We start from the raw sequence: 19,846 nt of genomic DNA on the forward strand, positions 1-19,846 counted from the left end.
AGGAAGCCTAAGGGAAGACTGCACAGCTGAAGACATGCTTTCTCGTGTGTACGTGTTGAACAAGCAATAGGATGCTGACAGACAAATTCGATCCCCTTGTTCCCAAGGATGTGCTGTTTTCACAGCCTGTGTTTGCAGGCAGAGACTAAAACTGGCACATATATTCCCATAACAGTTGTCTTGACCAAGTTTAGAAAAGTTCCTTTGCTACTTCTTTCCTCAAAGCTGACACAAGGTAGTATTTTGCTGCAAAGTGCAGTTTCTGCTCAGAGTGCACACAGTAGTACTCTGGACAATTTAATTCCTTATTTAATTTAACGCAGAAAACACCCAAGCTGCAGCAGTTTGAAAAAAAGATCTGCACCATCTGCAGGTCAGCTGTGACCCACAGACAGCTTGAACGCATCACTACTCCAAGAAATACTTCATGCAGAAACTGATGGTCTTAGAGGAGTGCTGAGCCTCATTCCTTGCACAATGAACTGTGGATCGCCCTCTGTTGTTAGGATTAGTCAGCACTTCCAGTAGGAGCTGGAAGAGGTTTAAGGCTACGATAAATACTTCGGTATTTTATGTTTGAAGGCAAGAAGAAACCTTCTCTACTGATGTACAAAAGGCTGAAATAGCTAAATGAACAAGTCTGCCTATGGCTGTGAATGGGGCAGACAGGTGGTTTCAAATTATTGCCTCATTAAATACAAATATTTTACAGAAATGTTTCTGTCATAACCAGATAAATGGTTTCCTTGGGAGAAATAATTTGTTTTTCCATGGGAAAATTTCATCCTGCCAGAAACCCAATGACCCCTCCAGTTTCTAGTTGCAATAACACCAGCACATACACAGTAACATATTTTGCTTAGTATCCAATAGTTAAAATGCAAAATAGTTCATATAGAAACAAGTGGCCTTTTTCTGACTAACAACAGAAATAGGAAAGAGTTTGAAAGTTATTGAAGATCCATCTAACGATTAACACAGATTAATTGGTAATGTGTATTCTCCTTGATATAAGAACAACAATAATACTAATGGAACAAAACTGACCTTTGAAGATCTCCAACAGTCTTCTACACTTCAATCTTGTTTATGAGGCATCTTAGCATATCACTTATAAACAATCATTTTTGTTTAAAATTTAATTTCATAAAGGACAAGTGCTTAAAATGAATATAAAAATGAAATAAAATTTTCCTTTAAGATTAAAAGTTTCTCTTCTCTGCTAAAACTCTTCCTCTCCAATTATATTTCATTTGGTTTGATCCCTTTCCTTCCCCAGATCTTTCTTTGATCAATAAACCAATCCTAGTTAAACATACATAAAAATCAGAGTCATTAAGTTAGAAAGGTAGACTTGCCAAATTCCAATATGTACACTAAATATTTTCTTCCCATAAAGTTGTGTTCAGCTTTACAGCTAAGTCAAAGCTGAAAGCTTCATAGGTAAGGTACCTCCATCAGGTATGCAAAGGGAATGGCTTTTGTCTTAAATAATTTTGAAGTATGGATTACAACACTACAACTACTATTCTGCCATTCAAAATTTAAAAAGAAGTGCTAAAAATATAAGCTGTCACAATCCCATTCATTTCCTTTCTTGAAATTTTTCATAGTTGCATGAAAACAGTTTGCCTAACAAACATCAGCCTCAGTAAAGAGAAACACTATTTGTTTTATAAATGGCCACTGCAAAAGATTTATTTGACTTGCATTACATCCTATCAATATTCATTGCTGTTTCCACAAGAGCTGTAAGAAAATTAACATTGGCTTTGAGTTTCATTACCAGTTCACAGGTTGAAAACAAAGTCTACTTATCTGTATCTTCAATGAGCCAAAACATTTTAGGGTAGTATTTGACTTTTGCTTTGATATGATTGTTCATCCAGACTAAAAAGTAAGAAATCAAGAGGATTAAAACTAGGAGACTCCCTCTTCAGTGACACTGCAAACATGCACATAAATGAAGGATGTGTTTCTTGAGAGATGTGCATGACACTTCTCATAACACCGTATCATGTTGCTCTCTCATCTGTAATTCTAAGACACCTAAGTAGAAGCACACCAATCAACACCAGTTACATTTGAGAGCAGAGGTACATTTAGAGGAGTTAAAAAAAAAAAAAGTCACTGCGATAAGATAAAAATATAAAAGAAAAAATATTAATTCAACTGAGAAGTAAAGGATAGTAGATCACATTTATTCACCACTATTTAAAATTCGAGGTTCCAAAAACTATGTCTAATTCTTCCTGGGTTCAATGACACTATTGAATCAGTTTTCTTTTTTGAAAATTGCAGGATGCGCCTGCACTTCTTAAGTAGCACACCTGTCTCATTTCTGTATGTGGAAGGGATAGCACAAATCCCCGCCAAGAAATTCTGCTATTTGAAGTTAAGCTCAGATGCTCTTGTATAGGGATATTTCTACCTGTTTTTTATCTTGACTCTCCTCTTTCTTCCTTCTTTGCTTTAGAACACAGTCAGTTTTAACCCCGTGATTAAATCGTCCTGAGTGAGTGATTTCTACAATGTTAAAACTATGGGTTTTTTAAACCTCAGTTTTCAAATGTGAGAACAAAACATTTGTGGCTTTTCTACTCTGTGACTTCACAGAGTAGAATGATCACTATGAGCTGTTCCATATTTTAAAATTAATAATCAGATTTGAACTCAAGCTGCAATGGTAAAAACACCATCAGGGGGCAAACCACTAACAGTGTCACTCAGAAGTTTCTTCCCACATATTCAGCTCTTTGGTTTTGAGATTAGAGATGTATTAATAAAGTACTATAAGGAGATGATTATGTATTATGTAACATAATTCTAGAAAATTATTGACACCTGTAGTTACTTATCTAGAAACACCATAATTTTTGCATTAGAATGGCAATATATACTGACAGAAATGATTTTATGTAAATGAAATAATAATTTATCATAACTTAATGTCAATGATATCACATTTAGACAAAAAGAAATAGCAGAAATGTGACATTAAATTAGAATTGATTAATCTAGACCACAGTTGTAAATGTCACTTGGCATTTAAACTGAATTTAACTGTTCATACAGGGCAGTGAGACTTACGGTACTTTGAAAACTTTTCTGCAAAGGAAATCACAACAGAAGAAACAGAGAGCAAAGAGATACTCATTCCTCAGCAACTCCCAGACAAAAAAGTTACTAGTAATTGAAACAGTGCATACAGAAGGCAGAAGGAAGCATTCAATTGCTGTATATGCTGGGTTGACTACTATCATAGTTGTATCTGAACACTTCCCAAACAAATAAGAGTTCACTGCTTTTCCATCTGAAGCAAAAGTAACAAATGAGGTGGTGGGGATATACAGAATTTTTTTACAGACATTAGCAAACTGATGAAAGAAAATTTTGCTTCCCATTAGGAAAGTCAGAAGAAAACACTTAAAAAACCACAGTTCTTTCTGTTCACATTAACAAACCTGAAGCATATGCTTAAAGTCTTAATTTTGATAGTGACCAAAATGCATGTTCATTCATTCATCCTGCTTCTGCTCCAGAAAACCAGACTAAAATTCTGGTCAAAATCACGGACTATGACTCTGTGTCTATGCCCAGTTCTAAGCATGAGAAATAAAACCTTCTAGACAGAAGTAATGACGACAGCTATAAGAGACACACAGCCAGCATGAAAGCTGAGCAAGTTGATACCTTCATCTTCTTGGAAAGTTCATACAATAGCTAGACTTGCACACAGTGACAGCAAAAACATATTTGAAATTAATTGGACTAGTATTTTCTCTGACTGGAGAACAATGTGAACCATCCTGGCATGAGTTAATAATGCTGGTATGTCTTCCCCTAGATACACTGAAGACAGGATGGCCCTATTCTGCTCCTGAAAGCACAAAACCTTTCGGTTCAGAAAGGTTAACAGAACTTTCTTTTACATTTTCTTATTGGGACTTGCTAACAGCTCCTCTGTGCTTGATCACATCTCCAGACCAAACAGAAATAAGGGCCCCGTATCTTGCTTTGCTTTCCTTCAGGATGTTGTGTGTCAGTAGGGCATGAATGACAGAGGAAACTTTTGCTTTCCACTTTGTAGGCTCTAAAAAACCACCCATTAAGTTACAGGAGCTGGAAAAGTGTATTTCACTGTGACCTCCCCCCATAGCTTATCTACACCAAGGAACATAAAACTGAAACTCTCAATAATGGGACTACAAGTTCCCAGAGATCCTTAAATACAGAAACTAAGACCAACCATTATACTGCAGACATCACTTCATATAATGACAGAATTAGGAAAAAAATGTATGTGCTTTTTTTTTCCGACAGGTCTCAAGTTGTTGATGCACTGAAGTTGTCCAAATAAAAGAACAAAATTATCTACATAAATCACCTTAGGTGCTATGCATAAGCAACACTTAGTGCAAGGAATAAATTTAAAAAAACCCAAACAAACCCAAAACAATATAAGATGAGACAAGAAGGTTGGGGTTTTTTTTCTGTTGGTATATAATCTTACTTCCAGATCTAGTTCTTTAACAAAGATTATATCAGACATATTTTTTCTTTGTATATTGTGTAATCAAACTGGTTCAGACATCTCCAATAATGAAGACATTGCTACTATTATTATAAAGTTATATAAAAGTAGGTGAGCAGCTGTAGCCTAATAAACACACAGCTGAACAAAGGAAACTGCTGACAAGCTGCAGTCTTGTTTTAATGTAAATTCTCATGTGTTCACATCATATTTAATTGTACACAACAATAAATAAGCTTCTGTCACTAGCAGTTTCTCATAAATGGGCTAATGCTAATTATCCCTCTATTTTCAACCACATGGTTTTAGTGAAAAGATTAATGTCAGGAAAATAACACAAAAATAATGAGCTTTGCAAGCCATTTGAGTGGCAGAAAATATTATACTTTTTTTGATTTGATTTTTCTAGTTTCATATGAAAGCTGTGACAACTCTCTCAAAAGCACCTCAGTATTTCAAACTTTATATCTAGGATATATTAATTATGGAAGAAATATATAACACATTTCCCTTCATTTTTCTTCTCAAGATTTATTGTAGTGGTGAGCTGAAAGCCAAAATGTGCAACTCCTGCATCATCAATGAATTTAAGGGATAGTCTTAGATCTGGAAATATTAAGTACGGACAAGTTTCCCTTGTCTTCTGGTCTTTGTCCTGCAGTTGGCATTAGGAAATGTTTGCTTGGTCTGAAATAATTTGTACTAGTCTGACAAAGTTATTTTAGCTCTGACTAATAGTAAGATACAGCATCTAAAAGAATGATTGTCCAGGGAACAATTAAGAAGAAAGAGCCCTTTAAGCCACTCAAGTGCTACAAACTTGCTTCTTTTTGTCCAATTAGTCCTTCTAGTTACATGTCCTAAGTGTCCAGACAAAACCAAGACTGTACTGAGTACCACACAAACATACAGCTTGAGACACAGAGGTGATGCTTGCATTAAGTGGTGTTCCTACACCAGATACACGTACTTCTGTACTTCAGGTGTGGCATCAGCTCTGGCTGGAGCACAGCCCTTCCTGCACGAAGGAACTTGCATGCTGGAGTGCACTGTGTGGGTGAGCATGTCTGCACCAGCTGCCTCGCGGAGCAATGGGGTTGATGGAAGACTGGGGGGTGCAGAAGCTACTGCACATATAGCTGTTTTATTAGTGTGGTACCAACAGTTGTCCAGCTGTTTCATGTATGTTGTTTGGTTTTCTGCTTAAAACAGAAACAGTCTTTCTGCTTTTTTAAAAACAAATTGATGGGCTATAGCATTTGTGTCTAACGTGATGTTAGCATGATACTGCTAAATATTGTATTATCGAGTCTTTTGGATCAGCGTTCAAGTAAGTTCACTACTCTCACTACTAATGGGATTGTGGCTAGAAAACATCCCTAGAACATCTCATCCAATGATGACACTATAATTCATGGTAGCTTTGATGCCCCTTCTCATTCCCTACAGTCTTTCTGCATACACACAATTTTGCTGAAGCACATTCCCCATTATGGATGTTATAACATAAAAGTCCAGCTCTGATCCATTTTCTTTGCAGAAGAATGGGAGATATATCCCTGTCCATCAGCAGGAGGAACAGAAAGGTACATGAGAAATGCCACAACCTCAAACCTCTTTTTTTCCTCTCTTCTACAACAGGAAGGCTGCAAGCTGAACTCTGGTAGGTTGGGTGGGGAGCTGGATCAAAGAAGCACTACAGAGGGGACAGGTTGTCCAGAGCAGGACACAAGATTTATATCACACTAAAATCATTATGTTCAGTAGTCTCAAATGCTGATGTTTCATTTTTTTGGAGAATTACATTCAGAACTGCAGTGCTGCCAAGATATATAGATAGTGTTCATCACTGCTTTATGTTTCTTACCTCTACTCATTTTGAGACATGTTATTTTTCTTTCTCACATACATATATTCAGCAGTAGTAAATGCTGCTCCTTTCATATTCCAATCCACATCCTGCCACTGTCCTCTGCACCTTGCCTTACTCCCAGATGTCTCAGGGTCACTAAATCATTGTCAGAGCGATTACATTTGCATTCTACACTCTCCTGCAAGTTCAAATCGAAGTATCATCATTTTTTAAGTTCCTGAAGTACTCTACAAGGCAAAAGTTGAATAAAACAATCTTAGCAGACTGGTGGTTGGCTGTTATTATTTTCTAGTAGAGATAGACAAATCTGGTTTGCCTCATTTCAAAGCCATTTGAACTTCATGGGTCAAAAGCTCTATTAGATCATTACTAGGTTCATATCCCATTTAAAACACTGCATTAAAAGGGGAGAGAGAAAAAAGACAGAGATATAAGATTTAAAAAACAAAAACATACTTTTAGGAAGACTGTCAGGCTTCCCACATAATTTAGTCTCAAATCACAGCATCCTACTTCACCTCATTTCATTTTCTTGAATGTACAACTGAGGGAACTTAAATGGAATTAAAATCATTAAACAATATACTTAATATCCCACAGAATTTCTGCTCCCCCATCAGTTCTTTGGTCTCTTATTTAAATCCTTTTATAAGAGAAATAAAGGACTATGACTTAAAGTACCCAATAATTTGGGATGCAAAATCAGACAACCTTTTGTACGTTTGATATTCATAAATAAGTTATTAGTACTTCTAGGAAATTAAAATTCCTTAGGAATCTCTGTAACTAAACTTGGAAAATTAAGGTTTCTCAAATCCTTGCAATTTTTAAAACTTTTAGCCATTATGTAACTGGAAATACTAAAAACCAGGATAAATTATAATTTAAGGAGAAAATTTTAAAGTATTACAGAACAACTGTATAAGTCTAAGAGGTGTACACACACAAGCACATAACAGTGTGCTAATGCAATTATGTGCTGTTGAGATCATACATAGCTATGCAAAACTCAAGTATGAGGCTGCAAGAAGGAGAAGATTTTGTTGAAACCTGCAGAGGGCAAAATGTAAAATAAGAGTTGGTGTTCTAAGATTCTTGCCCCTCCCATCTCCAACATCCATTGCCACAAAGATTTCAGCTTCGTTTAAAAGCAAGAAAAATAAGTTTCAAGAAAAAAACAGGAGCATCTGATTCAGGAACTGAATGAAGAATCATATAAAACATATAAGTAGAGGTGGAAATAAAAGACATGTAAAGAAAAGGATCCTAACAAATATAATGGTGGAGGTGATATAGAGACTAAAAGAGATTATAAAGTCATTAATGATTAAATAACATCACTTCCAAAATGTAATATATATTTCATCTTGGAGCTAGAATTACATGAGTAAATTGCATGAGCATCTCTCTGATGTCATCAGAGCTCCTCAGTGGAGCAACAGTCCACTCGAGCAATCCTGAGGGCATATTATTTAAGTCTCAATGACAGCTGTAATTTGTTTTTCAGCAATAAGAATTTTCCTCACCAAACTAAAAGAAATACTGCTATATTAGTAGAGTCAAGGTCTCACATAACTGACTGATATATGTCATGCAAACTACTCCCAGCCATCTTAGAGTTACAGACTTTGAAAATAAATATTGTGTGCCATTTCATGAATATACTCCCATTCATATTGCAAATACATAAACTGTACTAATGGCTTAAAATTACAACAGGGCCCTGATCTTTATAAACCCCAATTTCCTTTATGCTTTATGTAAACCTGCTGTTTTATCATGTATGCTAAAAATTACCTTTTATAGTATTTATATACTGGTAGTACTTTGAAGAAAAGTAGCAGTATGAGGATGTGTTAATATACTCAGTTCCATGGGAATTCTTTGATTGCAAAAGATTAACGCAGCTTTGATTTTAACTCCAACCTGCCTTGTGTAGACCATGGCTCTAATGAAAATAAGCAACACACAGCTACACACTAAGGACTCTTTGTTAAAATTTTTGGGTGACTAAATACTGCTTTACCATTAAGTTCTGCAGAGCTTTTCTGCTCCAGCACTCAGGACAAAAAGCAGCATTGTGCCCAAGCTCCCTTGGGAAATTCTGCCCTTATATCTCCTCAAGCCCAATAAACAGAAAAACCTCTGCCCAGAGGACACATGGAGACGTCAGCCACCAGCCCGCCTGTGCCAGCACTTTGCTGGAAACACTGGTCTCTGGCGTGAAAAGCCACAAAGGAAGCATTCGGTCAGAAGGAGCAAAGGGTATTCTACCTCAATTCTTTCTTCTTTTTTTAAGTGATGAAATGGGACAATAGTAAATTGCAGTTACAAATAATGTAATTTGTTTTAATTATTAGTCTGGTGGACTCCACCGTTCAGTACAACTACTTCACATCACATATATATATATCACACCCTGTATACATGGCATATTTTTATATCTACATTTTGGTTAGCAAGGGGGGGCAGATATTTAAAGAATTATTTTTTTTCTGATGCAATTCTAATATGCAGTAAGTCAATTCATTATAATTTCCAAGGATTTACAGCATTAAGATCAGATTTTCATCCACAAGGTACAATATTATGCACTGCGGAACATATAATTTTGACTTTTCAATGTATGCTGCGGTTATGCTCTATAGTATTCTCTTGCAATTAAGTACACCAGTCTAATTCCTTTAAAAAATAATTTTAAATCATTTGAGCTATTGGATAAAATTATATGCATCTGTTGATCCCTTTCTAACTAAAACTACATATTTCTGGAAGAAGTACTCCTTTATTGATATTAAAGGATTTAGATAATCCTCTGCTCTTGACAAGACTGAGGATTGGGTGTCAACTTCATTGCTCTTAAAATGCCCTGAGTGGTCTAAAATAGCAAGGTGTATAAGCAAAGTAGAGCTGGTATGCAAATAGTGAAATATTCTTATGCTGCATCATATGAACTCATCAACTAGGCATTGCATGCCAGAGAAAGCATCTGCTATGTGAAATTTAGGACAGTAATTCACGGCCCATAGAACACCGCATCACCACAAATTACATCCGATATAAATTTATAATGACGTTCATATAAAAACATTACATTTTAATAGTTTAAAGAAGTGACAGCACTGGGCACTTTATAAATGTTTAACTGGTAGAGTTTTCATAATTTAGAATGTTGATGTTACATCACTCAAGATGCTGGGTTGAAACACTCTTTGAACTGGGGAATGGGGGTCAGTTTCTGGAGAAATTTACTGGAAGCCTAACCTCAATGCACAGAAATGCTATTTTTAAACATAAACTTGTTTCAGAACACTTACATGAATCACAGAGTCATCTGAAATTGTGCAGCGCCCCATTCATAAAGCCCAGATATGGTTATCATTTCCAGGGATTAGCATGTGAGCATGGGCCCTCTGTTGGGGAACCTTAAATGTATGTACTTGTTGTTAATGACCACATTAACCAACCGTTAGATCCTTGGAGAAATCCAAGGAAAAATTTCAAGTATTTTGTTTTCTTTCATTGTATGTATGTTTTGACTTATGCTTCTAGAGTAATTTTCATCTTTGATCTTTCTAACTATTTCTAACTCCTTAAACACTGACTTCCTTTTGCTCTGTATGGTCACATTGCTTGGTCTCAATTGCCACAACCAGCATACCTTTGTTGTATTTATGTCATATTTTTGCTCACCATTTCCATCTGACAGACAACCTGTATCTGAAATGCCCTGTCTATTTGTGTCCTTTGCCTAACTCACATGCCTCAGAGTCCCCTATCTTCACAGCCGGATAGCCAAGGACTGTCTTCCTCTAAAATATAGGCACTCCAGTTATATTCCCTGTTCATCTGCATCCACACATTGGCTATTAAAATCAAGCTCTATTTGACCTGCAGATTTGCTCATGGCAAGATTGTTGAAAACACTAGCTTTTCAGCAGTGCTCCTGCATTATAAGACGAAGGGGGTAAGGATCTAGATGCAGTGAAACACAGTTAATGTTTGTTGGATGCCTTGTGCAGAAGTCAAAACTTTTTAAAATATTTTTTAATGTTTCAATAGATAGAAACATTGGCAAGGAAAATAAGGGAGCACTGAAGATTAACAAAGAGGATAATCAAGACCTTTTACTCTGACTGTCCACTACTAGGTAATTTAGAAGTTAAAGGAAGATTCCCTACTGGAAAGGAATGCTCCTAACTCCTACATTGATTTTGTCCTGGCTGGTACTTGGTACTTAAAATTTTACTTACATGATGAAATGTAAAAGACTATTTCATCTCTAATAAAGTTGTCAGCAAGGAGACTGAGTTTAAGAGAATAGATACAATGAAAAAGGGAGGTGTTGTTGAAGGGTTTGCAATGTAAGTTTGCAAAAAGTCACAGTAAACCTGCTTCTTACATGTAACTATCTTATCTTCAATATGGACAACAAAAATCTTTCAAAGCTCTGAGTTGCTGGTAACAGCTTCACATGAAGACTATATGAAGACTAAGGATTTTAAAATACTCCTGTGACCATAAGAACTTAAATTTGGAATAAAATGAAGATACTTTTGTATTAGTAATCAGGAGCAACTAGTTAAACCTCCATACCTACTTGCACAAAACCGATCATTGCCCAAGGATCTGTTTTATCCAGAATGGTCATTTTGAGTCAAATTATTTCCTATTACAGAGAGTCATTTCCAGGCCATTCCTTGATCCTATTTTGAATACAGGAAACAAGCTGGATTGTTCTCTGGAGCAAGAAATTACTTTTTACTATGCTTGGATTGAGCTTATCACAATGAGGTCCTGGTCTACAGGACTAATGAAATTCAGTTATAATAATAATGAAAGCAGCACCGACACCTCATATGTTCCCATTAAGGCTACAGAACACGGAAATATGTGCAACCTGGTATTAACATTCAAGCCGAGAGAAGATTTTTAATAATTCAATCCTATTTGATTGGTATTGATAGATTCTCTTAAGCAAAATGTTATCTGAGGACCATGATTAGTGTTCTGATTTTACCACATGTTGTAAGAAGCCTAGGGTTTTTAATAGAATAGGTTATTGGACTCCAGTGATCAGCTGCAAAAAGTATGTCAGCTTAGATCCAATTGAAATAAAATTTTAATTCTCATAGTTGTTAAGAATTTTTTGGCACTTCGAGTTAGGAATATTCCAAGTCACCTACAAAAAAGAGAATACACTGTATTTGCAGTTACAGGTACACAAGGATAAAAATTATACCACATAAATTATTATTATATTAATAGCCCTACCGTTCACTATCCCAGCCTTCTCAGCCACAGGACTGGTTTATTCTACAACTCATTTGAAGCAGCAAATATAGTCAGAGAAGTACAAAATTCACACAGCAGAAGAGGCTTCTGACTCAGGCAGAAATAAGTGATCCTATAAGCCTGGACAATCTTATAGAGATTTAAATATTTGTTCTTTCTATGAGAAGAAATAAGCAGAGCATTCCTGTACCATCTAGTGCTTTAGGTAAAAAAATAGCAAAGTTTTCTGCAATCTTTTATCAGCTACAGAACTTCTAGACAGGATCAAAAGTGACAAGATGAAGAAAGATAAGAACTCCAGGGACTGCATTGGTGACTAAGACCTACCCATGGATACTCATTCTGTTTCATTTCATAAGACAGAAGGATATACACCGGAAAAAACTCCATCAGTATATAAGTTTTGAACACTGCACTTAAGAATTTTGCCCAACCGAAAGAAGGATGTTGTAGAAATCACAAAGGCAAATTAAAAGGAAGGCTAATCAGAAATGGAGGTCTATTAAAAGTCTTTCAGTGCTCTAACCAAGTGTGTAAACCTAAATACCAAAATATTCTTCCCTCTCCTCCAGCAGAAATCATAGAAAAATGCCAAAAATGAGAAAGTCAAGGACAGTGCTAACATGCTGTACTACTACTCAGCATCCTGAAAACACTCCACAAGTAACACAAAGTATAAATGTGTCTGAATTCAGCTTCACAAGGTACATAAGCCAGGCACATAGGCAAAACATGCACATGCCTCTAAGGTGAAACAGTATCTAACAATTTCAGATTAAAAATAAAAATTCTTATCAGACCTACAGTAAAAATTTGTGTCTGGGATTTCAATACATGGAATCTAACTAGCCAAAGTAAAATTAACCATATATACTACTATAAAGAATGCCACGGGATCTCAAATTTTAATAATCTCCAGCATTCCTCTCACCTCTGGATATCCTAACTATTACCAGACATACAAATAACATTTTCATGCAGTACTTTTAAAATGTGGTTTTTGAAAAGCTATGTTATTCTTAATATCAAGTATATAATTCTAAATTAAATAACCTATATCTAGGACTTGATATTGTTTGTTGAACGTGTGACAAGAAATTGAAATATTATTAAGTTTTGATTACATAAAAATCACTCTTCTATTAATTAGACTTTTTATTTCTTAGTGCTACTGAAAATGGTTTATTAATCTTAAAAAAAAATCTTCCGTCAGGTTTTAATGATGAAAGCAAAATATTTCATTTCCATGTGCACTTGGTAGAGCCAGTATGACATCATAAACTAAACCTGAAGTTCAAAACACAGCTTCAAAAAAATTAATCCAAATTACTCATATAAATTAATCAATATTGGTTCAATTTCTGTTCAGTAATCAAAAAAGTGCTCCAAAGGGGCTCTGCCATGAGAAAACTATGCCCACCAAACAATGAATTTCTTTAAATTCCTCTCTACTAGTTCTATTTAAATATTGTTTATTTGTTGTTTAAATTGTATTAGAGGTTATTCCCCCATTCTGCTTGCTTCCCCTGTGTCCGGGTACGGCAGTGCCTGGAAGTGCTGCCAAGTCACAGCAGGCATTGGAAGCCTCCCTGTCTCTCATCTCTGGAGACTCCCTCCAATTTCATTAAAACTGTAAAAAAACCACTGTCTGACTGTGCAAACAGAGGGAGCTTCCCCACACAGCGGGAAGGGTGAAGATGCATTATCCTTACCATGTATTTGTTTCAAAGGATTTTGAGTAACTCGTCCTGTTATGATCTGTATCATGTATCTTAATGACGATTAGCTTTTTCCTCCTTGGAGGGATCTCAAGTTGTTTATATCTAATGAAATGCTCCATCTTTATATATGTACACACACACACACACATATATACATACCCATACATATACATACACATATACATATATACATAAGTAAAATAATGTCTTAGGGACTTTATTCTCATAGACTGAAGCCAACAAAAGATGGTCTATAAAGAAGGAATGCAGGCTTGCTAACAACTTGAAAATAAGAGATTAACACTAATGAAAGACAGAAATTGTTCCTATAAGAGTCACCTGAATTTTAAAAACATATATAATTTAACCCACAAGTGAATATTGTGCTCACAGTTTCACAAATAAATATTATAAAATTACACCTTAGAGCAATGAAATATTATGGATTACCTTGGTAATTAATGAAATTGATTAAAGGCTGCTTAAAAGATTCAGATCATGAGAAAGAAGCATAAGTAGTTTTTCTGCACTTAGTTTGAGATTATTTGACTGCTGTGCTCCCTTGGCAGGAGATGTGCCAACAGGTTCCCCCAGCTTTGTGAGACCATGGGAAAACAGACTGCTCTAGGAATTGCCACACAAGCACCTCCTTGTGGTGCTGAATCCTAGGATCTGAAGCTGTAAAAGGGGTGCTATCTGAAAATCTCTTGAGATTTTGCTTCACCTTCTTTGAGGGAAGCTCCCTATAGATGTACTTGTGAGAATCTACTGAGAAGCAAACCTCCAGCAAGAAGTTTTGACTTACCAGGGGATTGCAGAACTGCTACTCTAAATCAAATATTTGTGCTGCTTGGACTGTGTATCTCTCCAAGCTCTAAATGTCTTCATAATGCATGATCAGGGATTAATATAACAAGGATCTAATCTGGGAACTATAGCAGTAAAAATATATACATATATTTTTATATACAAACACACAGCTGTCTATTCAAGAGATGCAAATGCAGCATGACTCTGCATAAAACTGAGGATGATATAATTACTAATCTACATGACAGATATACTTAGGGACATGTGAATTTAAGGATATTTTAGACATAGTGATCACTTGTTCCTCAAGCTTTGGCTCATTTGAAACAGGGTAGTAAATCTGCCTGCAGGTACACAGTGATGGCATTGCTGTGGCTCAGATTGGCAGGGAAATCAAATTAGAGTTCAATAGTCCTACAATGAAATTAATGAATGTTACGGAACTTTGCCACAGCTCAAATACTATCATTCCAGCCTTAACGTTTTTACTACACAGCCTAATATGATTTAAGAAATCCTTATACATGTCCCCCCAGGGTATATGACATGCAGATGACATCCAAAATGTTTTATTTGCTCACAAATAAAGGATGAACAACTTTTTGACAGTTATGATACACAAATTAGTGAAAATGAGATTCTGCAAAAACAATCACAAGAAAAAAGTTGTGATTTAGGTAGAACTCAATATCCTTTATGAGTAGTACTTAAGGGAAAAGTCACAGAACAAAAGTTCCCTCTCCACAGCGAGTGCAGAATTGCAGGTTAAAGCCTGATTTTTACTCATTTTTCTCAGAGGAATTTTTCCTTTATTATATGGAAATAAAAGAGAGTGTTCTCTTGTTTTGAAAGCTGAATTATTTTATTTGTGAGTACCAAGCTGTAATCCCACAATGATACTGTGCCCAGTGGAAAGATATTAGCTAGTTCTATTAAAAAAGGCCTTTACATTACATACTAGATGATAAATTGAGATGGCAGGTAGATTTTTCCCTCTGGGGAAAAAAAGAAATTTAAAACTCTTCAGTAAAGGAGGCAAACTCCAAACTATTTGCTTCCCAAATGAAAATTTCTTCTGCTTCAAAAGAAATACTTTTATCTAGATAATTTAATGGACTGTAATAAGATGCACTATATATTCACAGAGGAGATGGATAAGGTAGTGATTTCCAGGACAAGTGGCAGGAGAGGCTTCCAGAACAACAAAAATGAGAGAAGATCACTCTCTGATGTCACTAACCAGTTACAAAAATGCTGCTAAAAAAAGATAAAGTATTTCTGAATAGCAGTATTGTCTAACCCAAGTTGAAGCAATCAGAACAAAAGAGTTAGTACAATGGAAGAAGGAAAAAATCCCCAACCAAAACAGCCCCCTAAAAAAAACTCAAATCATGTTCCTTTGATTCAATAATTTTATTCAGTTTCTGCCCATTATATCAATGTCAGCGAGAGAACATTCTTGAAAAAGACTGGTTAACCTGGACTTGACAGAGCCAAAAGCCTTGAAAGCTAAAAGGTAATTATAAACAAACCAGAAAGAAGAAAGTCAGTGCTGCCTCTTCAAAGCTTTTAAAGATCTTTACTTACACAGCTATAAAAGTTAGCTCAAAGCATATTTTTTCTGGTTTTCACTCCTGATGATTTCTTTTTAAAGGAAAATAAAGCCCATTAAAAGGGCTGCTCAAAGCGATTCCATTAATAAGCCTGTACAAAATCTGGCCTATATCTTTATTTCTGTTTAACAAACGAATGCAAAAAAAAATTGCAGGAAAACAATCAGTGAAGAAAGTGTTGGAAGAGGTTTATATTGCCCTTAAGTCAATTTGCTGGTCAAATTTGACAGCAACCTTTAAAAAACCCAAACAAAAACAAACTCAAAACAAATCTCCAACTTCTTGCAAAAAAACCCCTTCCACCCGCTGGAGATACAACCCAATGGATTAATACTATTAAATGATAGCAACACATAGGTATCACTTTCCATTTCATCAAGGTAAGGTCATCTTGGAGATCAACAAATTCTCTGGAATACTTTAAACTGAAAACTCTGAAATTGAGACATCTGTCTCCATTGGCTCACTGGGGTCATGTGAAACTAGTCATACTGCTATGCCTTTTCCTTCTTTCCAGCAATACATGCTATAAAGGCATGTACAGCATAAGCACATGGAGTTCTTTTTGCACATTCCTGTCTTACCAAAGCAATACCTGTGCCTGCATTAGTGAAGTTAATGTTACAACAAATTGAAAAGATGCTCTGTATAAGCACTGATCAGCAACAATGCAAACTGGTGCATTCACTGATCCCTCTACTAAAATATTGCTCAGATACTACAAAAGAAAAACAGTGCTCTACACTTCAAAATTCAGCTGATGTGGGCTGAATCCTTCTTAAATAGATATGACTACATTTTAATGTCTTTTGTGATTATGACAATTTTGACAAGATAATCATCTCCTCTGAACAGGACTTTTTAAGGTTTAGAGAAATAACATAAGATTTATTAAATAATCTGTCAAATTTTCTATGAACCCTGCTTTCAAAAGAAATCCTATGATCTCATTAAAATAATTACAGAAAATCTATGCCTGATATTATAAATAACAAGTACCAGGTATACAAAGGAGAGTACAGGAACTAAAAGTACAGGAACGTGCAGGATTCAAAAGGTGATAGCATCGCTTTGTTCTCTTTAGATAGTAAACAGAAGTTTCCATGTTAAATATCCTGCACTCTAGGTCAACTTTTGAACAACAGTCTTCAAAATGGAGAGAAAGAAACAAGTCTGTACCTATGGTAAAATTAAATAATCTAGATATGTATATTGCAGCCTCATTTCTCTTTTCTTTCTTCACACTTCGTTGCCTCTGTTCTCATCCTGCTTTTGCGGAAAAGTAAAAGCCGGTTCTAAACAGCACAACGATTACTCAGAAAAAGAAGCAGAGATACAAGCTAAAATCAGAGGAAGTGTCTTTAAAATTCTAAACATCATATCAATTTGAATTTTATATATACAGGCTTCTTTTACAGCAAGATAGAACTGGGCAAAACAGGGAAGAACAGTATGGTGTTTACTTTCCTGTAATATAAATACAGTAGGCAAGAGAAAGAGGACTAGAACAGCTCTGAATTCTCTACGAGGGTTGCTTCCTCTTAACTCCTGCTGCCATTGATTATGGCTTATGATTATGACTATTCTAGTAGTCAGCACTGCACTTACAAAATTCAAGTACCTTCTGCCTCTTACACTGGGGAAGTTACCCTCATTTAATTGAAAACTGCTTTTGGAGGGTGAAGTACTCAACCAACAAGGCTGGTGACAATGCAGGCAAAGCTTGTCATCAAGACACTTCAAGATAAAACCCCCACAGTACTATCTGAGACAAAGCTACTGATATTGAAGGTTTTCCACCTAAGCTACCTAAAAGACACAGTGCTGTTGTGATGCCACTGTGTTGGAGCATGACAGAACTGATGCTCCTAACTGTGAATAACCTCACCAGAATAAGCTCCTGCATGACTCCCACTGACTGAAGTTCTACATCACAACCACTTCAGCAGAAGTGCTCTCTCTCACTCAGAGAGAATGAGGACTCAACAGCCTACGCACAAAACTAATCCAAGTGTAAAATGGCATTTTATTCACCATAAAATCAACTACTGTGTTTCTGAACAGCTATTAATGCTAACAAGTTAGTTCTTTCAGAAGACATTCATAAAATTGTTCCAATCTTTCATACAGATGGATTACTAAACAAATATATAAATAGCATGAGTTATTTAAATAGCTGAATGGTTAACTGAAATAGGAGAACTCCAACAATCACGTAGCAAGAGGTTTTAAATGTAGAAGGCTATCTTCTCCAGAGAAGTGAAATTCAAAAACATGAAAATCAACTTCACATATTTTGTTTTCAAACTTCTTTTAAAATATTTTTTCCTTTAAGAGGAAAAAACCGGCCAAAAAAATGATCCAGCGATATAAAAAAACCCATGCAGACTTTGAAAAAGTTTAGATGTTGACTCACCAGTCTCTTTACAATTCTCAACAAAAGCTTCAGTTGTCGTGTATCTTTTTTGGACTTCAGTACTTCAGCAAAGCTGTCCATGTTTTCTGGAGACAGACTCTCCTGACTGTTCCCTCCATATAGCTGAACCAGCAATGATAAGCACTGTGAAGCACTCACAAATATTTCAGTATCTTCACTGGGAAGCTAAAAATGAAGAAAAAATGAACAAACAAAAATCAAATACCAATTTCAGAAAAACTGCATATCATTGGGGATTTGGAAGAGTATTAATATTTGCATTGTGCCAGGAAAGAATAATTTCTGGTTGACTGACTCAGAATTCCATTAAACTAAGCTTAATAAAGTGATGAAAATATAATTAAAATATACCTGTTCTTAAGCAGCAGTATAACACTGTCTCCATTATGATTCTGTCAAATAACCTATCTATATCAACATCACAACAGCACTGGAAATGTTGCTCCCAACTATTTTATCTGCTTTAAACAGAAGTAGGAATAGCAGAAAGTATCATTATAGCCATGATATCTAATCTTTGACATTATGCACACCATAAAATTTCATTTAATTATTTCTAAATCAAGCCTATGGCTTCTGGTTGAGGTAGACCACAGACTATCTAGTTCTTTAATGGATTTTAAGTAGTCATATTAGGAGGTACATTTTGAAGATTTTAAATGTTTTCCTAAATTCCAGCTTTTCTGCACTCCTTTGAAGATCAGACACTGCAGCAGGCCCTAGCAATGGGATGGAAAATTCTTTCCTGAGAAGCAAAATTACAGAAGAGATTTAGGGACATGACTAGTAATCATCTTTAAATGAGCTTCTGATAGTATGACACTGCTATCAAAATGATTTATATCTTTTTTGAAAGTACAATCTGGAAATAACAAGTAGAGATATTACATTATATTATATTATGACTTTATTTGGCACTGACAATGACATTTTGGAACCACAACAGGAATGCAATGCCTAGTTTCAGCATAGAGAGTTCACAAAAGCTAGTGAAAAAAATCATAGAGGTTTCTTGGGAACAGGCAAGAAGATGATAGACTGGAAAACATAACAGCAAAGGACTGAAAGAATTCAATGTCTATAGAATATCAAAGGGAAGGTTAAAGGGCATTTGATCATATCCTCTCAGTTACATGTGAGAAAAAGCAGGCTGTGGATAGGTTAATGCCTTTACCTGAAAAAGGACTGGTAAGAGATGATAGCTCAAAACTTTAGACAAAGCAATTCAGATTAGAAGGAAGATAATACTTTGATTTCCTTTTTTTCTTTCTCTCTTTAATTAGAGTGATTAACCATTGAAACAACTTTCTTAGAACTGTGACAGATTCTCCATCAAAGGCAACTCAAATATCACAAAACCCCTTTTTTTTTTCCTAAAAAACCCCAAACAAACCTATTTACTATAATGAGGAATTAATTTAGGAAAGTCCTGTTTTAGTTATACACAACCCTCAACTAAAGGATTTCAATGGCTTTTTCTCACCTTTTAGTCTATGACCTGAACAAAATATACTGGTAGTGGTCTTAAACCAATTAAGTACAGAAGTGTAAAAACACCTTATC

At 35.5% G+C, this 19,846-nt stretch overlaps 1 protein-coding gene across 13 annotated transcripts in view; it reads right to left on the minus strand.

Moving 5' to 3' along the window:
* ULK4 (unc-51 like kinase 4) overlaps positions 1 to 19,846 on the minus strand; it is a 227,206-nt gene that overhangs the window by 35,912 nt on the left and 171,448 nt on the right. For 12 of the 13 annotated variants that reach the window (XR_010434258.1, XR_010434260.1, XR_010434256.1 and 9 more), the window contains one exon: positions 18,263 to 18,448. Coding sequence is in view for 5 of the 13 variants with exons in the window: in XM_064670861.1 (XP_064526931.1) it covers positions 18,263 to 18,448 (186 nt within the window). In the remaining 8 variants the exon portion in view is untranslated. Of the gene's footprint in view, positions 1 to 6,414; positions 6,635 to 18,262; positions 18,449 to 19,846 lie in introns of those variants that run through there. The other variant, XM_064670870.1, reaches the window with a different exon arrangement.

Source organism: Pseudopipra pipra, chromosome 1 (genome assembly GCF_036250125.1).
Source record: "Pseudopipra pipra isolate bDixPip1 chromosome 1, bDixPip1.hap1, whole genome shotgun sequence".
Classification (NCBI taxonomy): Eukaryota; Metazoa; Chordata; class Aves; order Passeriformes; family Pipridae; genus Pseudopipra; species Pseudopipra pipra.